Source organism: Anopheles stephensi, chromosome 2 (genome assembly GCF_013141755.1).
Source record: "Anopheles stephensi strain Indian chromosome 2, UCI_ANSTEP_V1.0, whole genome shotgun sequence".
Classification (NCBI taxonomy): domain Eukaryota; kingdom Metazoa; phylum Arthropoda; class Insecta; order Diptera; family Culicidae; genus Anopheles; species Anopheles stephensi.
Window position 1 is genome coordinate 31,723,125 of NC_050202.1, and position 7,930 is coordinate 31,731,054.

At 41.7% G+C, this 7,930-nt stretch overlaps 1 protein-coding gene across 1 annotated transcript; it reads left to right on the plus strand.

The window, feature by feature from the left end:
• The first annotated feature begins 262 nt into the window (after positions 1-262).
• LOC118502515 (gustatory receptor 23a-like) lies at positions 263-1,852 on the plus strand. The gene is made up of 2 exons (XM_036034765.1): positions 263-1,515; positions 1,588-1,852. Exons 1-2 carry the CDS (start codon positions 286-288, stop codon positions 1,699-1,701), a joined length of 1,344 nt encoding a protein of 447 aa, XP_035890658.1. The 5' UTR covers positions 263-285; the 3' UTR covers positions 1,702-1,852.
• Positions 1,853-7,930: the final 6,078 nt, after the last annotated feature.

Genomic DNA, 7,930 nt, shown 5'->3' on the forward strand with positions numbered 1-7,930 from the left:
ATAATAAAAACCGAGCTAAAGCGCACGGAAAAACGAACTTCTGCGGGCGGCCGAGTGTTGGGTAATCAGCACAGTCGAACGTGCTTTGGTGGAGCAGGGCTGGTTGAGAGTTGAAAAACTTCCACACAAAATTGCACAATACACTTCCATTATTCCGCTGCTAGAGGCACAAAACTTTTGCCCTTTTGTTCGTCGATCCCGTTTCATAAAACTCGGCGCTCGGCGGAACTCGGAACCAACAGTTCGGTGCGGTCGGCCAGTCAGCAGCTACACCGCACAGCCAGCATGTCGAAGTGGATTAATAAGCGAAAGGTGTCCATGATTAACCTGGCGATGCCACCGAAGTCGGTCGTAACGTTGCCCACTAGCGGCGAGTTTGAGTTCGAGCAGCTGTTTCACTTTGCGTTCAAGTGTTTCCGACTGTTTGCCCTAACGCCGGGCCAGATGATGAAGCAGAAGGATCGGTACATTGTGCGCAATACGCGGTGGATGATACTGATCGTGTTGCTGCTGGTGCTCGTTGCCTGGATCGCGCTGATCGAAACGTTCTTCGTCGAGAGCCGAACGGCACTGATCACGGGGATCGCTAATCACATCCAGTTTATCATGAACACGATCGCCCTGACGGCGGCTTGGGTCGTTCCACAGCTTAAGCCCGATGAGTTAAGCTCCATTCTGGATGGATTCTTAATCATCGATCGTGAGCTGAGCAGCTACAACGTGCAAGATACGGCTGGCAACAAACGGATGCCGTTCCTGTTTCGTTTCGGTGTTGTGCTGGTGGCCCTCTGCTCATTCACACTGTACGATGGATTCGTTTCGTTTGTGAAGCTTTCTACGATCGAAGTATGGTACTGGCTGTCGCACCAGATACCCTTCATAGTCTACGCCATGGCATTCCTCCATGCGTACGTGCTCATTTCCTGGTTGCATGCACGGTTCCAACGGCTCAACACGCTGGTAGAGCAATACTATCGTCAGGGCCACATTTTTGCGTCAGAGCGTCAAACCATCATCAGCTTCGCGACCATGATTAAGCTAGACGAGGAAGCGCCCGAACACGAGGACATCTATCCGGTGGGAAAACGCGAAATGTCGGACGATCTGCAGATTCTCGCCATTGTATCGCGCACGATCGATCTTGGCCAAAAGATTGAAGCTTACTTTGGACCTCTGTTTCTTACCGTCTACACCGCGCTCTTCTCGGTGACCACCATCCAGTCGTACTACTGCTATCTGCATCTTACCTCGAAAGGCGCGGAAGGACTGTCCATCGAGTCGCTGATCCTTTCGGGAGGTATCATCCTGTTCAATGTGATCGCTATCGTCGCTCTGCCGTACATCTGCGAGCAGGTGGAAAGTGAATCGAAGCTGCTGATGTCTTACCTGTCCAAGCTGTCCATGAAGCACGGACAGGTCGTGCAACATTCCTCCATCTGGTTCCCGAATCTGATCTCGAGTGTTCGGTTTTCGGCCCTTGGGTTCTTTACCATAAACTACAACATGTTGTCCGGGGTTCGTGGTGGTAAAGGTGGCCGAAATGGTAGAAGTTGGACTAATGTTTATCTTTTTCTTTTCGCTTCTTAGCTAATTGCTGGTATGGTGACGTATCTGATCATTTTCATACAGTTTAACTCGATGGTACCGGCCGAAAAGGACGACATTCATCAGACCCGCAAGCACCACGTTCCTGACGACTAGTTGAAGCTACGCTAATAATCCAATGCACCACCACACAATGCTTACGATTGTTCAACACTTTTGAAAGACTTTAGAACAATTGTCCCGTTCGCAGCAATCCCACTCCTGCACTCCTCCGAAAGCCGCCAATAAATCAATAGCATTCTTTTGATATTCCGTGAGTGGCCGCTAGCATTCCGGCTGCCATCTTCATTTGAGCTACCTTCCTTTTATCCTGCGCCTTTATCACAAATATCGAAAGAACCTTACAATGTCTGCATCCTTTTGTGGTCCACGGCGATGCGCAACTGCATCAGCTAGTTGGCGCTGGTATTGACGGGATTTATCCTTCTCTTTGTCTCAGGACTACCTTTTGATAGAACGAACTCGTTCGGAAAAAACTCCGTTCCATTGGGGAAACGTTCGCACCAAAGCCATACTTTTTGTACAGCGCGAAAAGAATACTCGCACTCGCCGCCACCAGGCTGCAATGATGGTGAACAATGGACGAGTATCTTACGCCACCGCGCGACGAATTCTTTACCTGCAAATTATAAAGAACGCCCAAGAATGCTTAAAATCCCGAAGCATACTCACCGGCGTACGAAGTGGATGCGTCACTCCGGTAGATGACACTTCCTGTGTGCTTGTGTTGTCTTTGCTTTGCACCCGCAAAACCTGCCCCAAATCTAACTTTGACGGTGAGTATGTGCAGGAAGAATCGCATCGCAGGGAAGGGAATTTATCGGGACGGTACCCAGCATCCGGGTCTAAGAATAGCGGGACCACGAGTTTTCCTTCTATATCGCAAGCTCTTTTCCTACCGGTCGAAGGCAATGAAGTGCGTTCTCGACGGGAATGTGAAGCCGAACGAAACTCTTATCCTATTGTGTGTGAGCGCTCCATTGATAACGGTCAATGAAAAGGGAAAACGTATACATAGCTCCGCTGTTCATTAGGTCGGGCGTTTTGAAAGTAATACTAAATTGGCTGAAATATATTTGCTATTTGATTTTACAGTTAGTTTTAAGGGTAGCAAAGCGTTAAAAGACATTTGAAATGACTGATAATGAGCATGTATAAAGTATAGAATTAAATTGCGGTCAAATAACAACAAAAGAAGTAACGAATAAAAAAATCAAACTTATATCCTATTTTTTGCTTTTCAATTGATCAAACAAGTGCTTTTTAAAATATATAAAAGAAATTAATAATTAAAAATATGTTTTAGCATATACCATTTCTCGGGTCATTTTTAAAATTTGCAAACTATAATCTTGATAAAAATTGGTCACGTAAGTCATAAAAATTGTAAGCCACTATTGCTATTCAAGTACCTAAGTTAACTTAATCTAACAAATTTTCAGAAAAAAAATGTTGGCTAAGTTAGGGAGCGATAGAAAATGAAAGTCTAGAAGGGATTCGGAAAATTTTCGGACAAAGCATTGAAATGCCGAAAAATTAGTCTGGAGTGAGTATTTACAACCAAAGACAGTATGGCACGAGTTCAAAAATATTTATTTCGGATGAACGTAGGTGCAAAAAATAGATCTGGTTTCTGTACTGATCAAATTACGAACGGAGGTAGGGCTGACTCAGCGTCACGGTTGCTAAGCCATTTGATGCAACGGTTCTGGTGCAGGTTTGGTGCGAAGTATAAGCCGACGACGCTGTTGGCGGTTGAAAGAAACATAAGCTGACGTCGCAGGAATTACTGGGTACCTAGTTGTTTAGACAATTGATCGTCAATTGTCCATGGATGGGTCGTATAGGAAGAATGCGAGAAATAACAGTATGAATATCTACAAGAAGCAGAACAACGGTAAAACATATTATTGTATCGACTTCAGTGAGGGAAGCTTCAACATTTGACATCGAGTTGGATAGTTATTATCGAGTTAATATTAGTAACTATAAGAACTACCAAAATGCTTCTTCTTCCCTGGCACTAGAGCCTCTAAAGGTCTCGGCTAACCATTTCTGGTTTTCTGTGACTTGATTTTACCGTTACCAAGGTAGTCAGTCTTCTTTGTGAATAATAAAAAAATGGTAGTCAGTCCTGCGAACGGTGAGTCGGTTTTGATGGGATTTCCACCAATGCTCTGGATGTGCTTTGTTCTATTTTTTTTAAATGCTCCTTCCTGTTCCCGTCATTCTCGTGATCCTCTGGCTTAAGAAACGCGTCATTTTTGTGAGTTTTTTTTAATGATCGGCATCTCTTCTGCATCAGATGGTTTAATCAAATTTCTTGATAATTTTGAATTCAATATTTCCTTAAAAACGTACAATACGGCGTCTGCCCGTAATAATAAATAAATTAATAAATACTATCTTTAACGCCTTTCACCCGTCGCGTTTTGATTCCTTTCAGCATGTTTCTTAGTGTTTCTTATGTCCTTTCTTTTTCACATTCTTTCCGTTATTCCAATTCACATTAAGCTTTCAATAGTCGTTTTAGTTACTGTTTTTTAATATTTAAGTGAATAAGTGTTAAATGTCGTTTCATTGTTTAATCAATAACAGACTTATGATAAAATAAATAAATAAATAAACATATATAAAAAAGATCTTTTAAATTTTTAAATCTGTCATCTGTCATCTACTTGAATTTTTATTTTTAAGCTTCGATAAAACTAACTTCAAGTTTACTGAAATTCCATACACTCTGTCTCTTACATCTCTTGTGTTGATGAATGAAGGACATAATATTGAATAAAATTTTAATCACATTTCAATCAAGCTAGAAATCACAAGCTAAGAGTGCCTGAAGATAAAGTATCGTACAGAAGAAAAAGAAGAGAACTTAAGTACAACTTCCTAGCAAACTGTTCTTAAGCCAGAACTTTACTTCAAACCATGTTAGGTTTTATTTTTACCTACACTAATATGAACCAATTTATCACCCTCTTCCGACAATTTCTCTGTCAAAGCCAGCCTTTCACTGCAATCGCTATGAATTGAAATACTTTCCCACTTCCATTTCGCTTTACCAATGCAATACAACATAATTTCAATTAATGCAGCGTCCTGCTAAACTCACAGAACAACCGAACTCGGGGGAAAAATTTAGAATGCAATTTCGTGCTTCAAATGTAGTACAATAATCCCGCCAATCAACCGGGAGCGCAAACGTTCCGCGAAAACGTGAACCACGCGAAACGAGAATGAAATTTTTTATTATAAACAACAAACGGAAATATTTAAACTTTCACGTTCCGGTCACAGAAACCCTCCGGCGTTCGCGAGTCAGTCAGTCCGAGGCGCGAAGAGGTGTGAAATAAAAAAACCCCGTTCGTAAAACCTGTGCCCCACCCGCTTCAACATTCTTTCGTCGGAGCGGGTGTTGTGTTGCTTTTGATTTTATTTTAGCTTTTGGTGGCTTCCGTTTCACAGAAAACCCGAGACCATCACCGGCCTTTCGATGGCAACTTTTTCTCATTAAAAACATTATTAAAGTTAGATCGTTTCCGTACGCGATTTTTGTGTCTGCTCTTTTGTTTTTGTTTTTCCTTTTTCGTTTTTTTTCTCTTCCTTTCCCGCACGTTGACTTGTTGTGGGAAATGAGTTCGTAGCTTTTGACCAGAGAGAGAGAAAACCCTGGAAGCAGTAAACAAGAAGAAACCTCTGAAACGTAATAAGCAACATCGTTTAACCGAATAACACGAAATACGGAATTAAAACATTAAACAGAAGGGAAAGGATTGTTACCTATATAATAACACATACAAATTTTTAAAAATCTCCTAGAATAAACAACACATTTTCATTCTAAAAATGTCCATTTGAAAAGCACACTTTAGATTTATTAAAAATTTTGCTCCAGCTGTTTTATTCAAATTATTCTCTGTACACTGAGCGCAATAAAAATATCCTCACCCTGTTTTTGGTTTTGTGTAATATTTGTGGCCTCAATCAACTGATTTTCTATATTTTATGTAGAGTTTTTGAAACCCATTTACCTTTAAATAAAAAAGAAACCACGAAAAAAGGTTAGACATACAATTAACACTGTTCTAATTTTTGACCAACGGATACCTTGCCAAACCAAAAATTAAATCAATTTTCATTTTTAATTTTTAAATAACATTAGGATTGAGAGTAATAGCAATTATCTCATATGTTTTTAATATACCGTATTTTGTGGCAAAAGGGCAAAGGAGGAGCCGCTACAATCGCGAGCTCTACGAGCTGTTGATGTTGATGATCGCAGCAGGATTCGGTGGGCTGGTCATGTCATAAGAAGGACGCTAGACAAACTAACCCGTAAAGTCCAGAACCGCTGGGATAATGGATTGGCAGACGACGGAGTTGGGCCGTGAGCGGTATCGAGAATTGTTACAACAGACCGTGAAGCTGATGTATCAGTCATCAGTATACAAGATTTTACAGCTTCTTAAAGTTTTCCAATTGTGAAAGATCCGTAGTACGTGCTTACCAATAAAAATCTATCACTATTTTGTGTGGAAATCATGCTTTAGTTAGTTGAGTGTTATGAACCGTGTCATTTATCAGCTGTAAAATGAAGTCAGTCTTCTCTTTTTCCTTGGCACTACAACCTCGAGAGGTCTCGGTCTGACTTTTCTGGTTTTCTGAGACTTGATTTTAGCTGAATGGTCAGCCCTGCGTTGGAGGAGGCAGTCTGGATGGGATTTGAACCTCGTTATCGTCTTGGTCACCGGACCACCCCTAGAAGAAATCTGTGCCCTAATATAGCACCACATGGTCGATTAAAACTATTTCCGCTAACCATATCACCGTAACACTACAACTAACACTTCAGTCAATGAAGGTTGTTTTGAAATAAAAAAGTTCTCCATCAGTTTATCAGCAATGTTCCAACTAAAATATCAGAATCGGGTTGCTGGTTCAGATCTTCCTAAAAGAGTTGCCAATTAGATTCATCATCACGGTCCAACAACGTCCCCAACATCGCCCCAACATCGTCCAACAATAATCCACATGTACATATGTTTCGGTGATATTGAATCGATTCGAGTTATAACGGTCTCTGACTCTGATGAAGACTCTGATGCTGCTCCATGTGTAGGTTGCTTACCAGAATATGCTGTACTTGTCTTGAAGTCACTTGAAATTGAAATTATACTGCACCGCAGTTCAACTTTCCTCCCAAGTATTGGCTATTGTGGGGTGGCACTTACAGACAGTTTTAAAGAAGGATTGCAGAAACTTCAACGATGTTATTCAAAATGGTTTAAAATAAATTAGATTAACATTTTAAATGTATAACAGAATAATCGGTAAGTAAGTGTTGACAATACAGCCAAAACACAAGGTAGTGGTTTTATATCGCTCAGTGTATTTAAGCGTTGCTTTAACATCCGATTTCTTTTGCCTTTTGCTTCCTGATGACCCTCTCAAGTAGACGACTCGCCATACTCAAAGAAACAAATGTTGCGAGCTTACACAAGTGACCAACACTATCGAGCATCTGTGATGTTTTGTTGAAGCAACTTCTTGTGCCCAACTGATGGGCAACGATTGTGCCAACATAGTACACCCTCCAGCGTACATCCTTCATCCTTTGTCCCGTTTTCCTCAAGCAACCAAGCAAAAAAAAACCCACAGCTAAAGTTGTGACGGGTGCGCTCAATGGTTCATTGCAAAATAAATGGACACTTTTAATTGAAAACAAAACAAAAAAAACGGCCGGCCCGGGCTGCATAATGTTGAAGCAAAAACATTACGAACGAACGAAATGCAGAATGAAAGCACAAGCGAATAAGCCACTCCTTTCTGCACCCTTAACAGCGGCTAACTGCAGTGGAAACCGCACCGAGACCGGCACCAGTGACGGTAACGATAGCAACCCATTAAAAGCACGTGGGGTTTTATTGCTTTGCATTCCCGGCTGGCTGCACGTTGGCCACGCGGGAGTATGGACGAGATTTTTATTTTCTTTCCATTAGTATTACTGTTCCAGCTCCCCAGGACTCCCGAAGACATGACTTTCCAGCCGGACGTCTAATCCGGGGTATCCTGGTCAGTGTATCCTTCGTAACGCTTTCCGACAGCAAATCCGGTGTAAAATCGTCAAGCAGGAGGCTAAATAGAACAAAAATTCAAAAAGAGTCACCCTTCGGGTCAGGTGTGCACCACGAAACACAAAAGGAAACAGCGGATAAGACTAATGAGCAATTAAAATTATCAATAGCACCACTCGATTATTTCAAACATGAACAATGGCCGTAAATTTCCCCCCTTAAGGCACACAGGCGGCCACAGCAGCAAA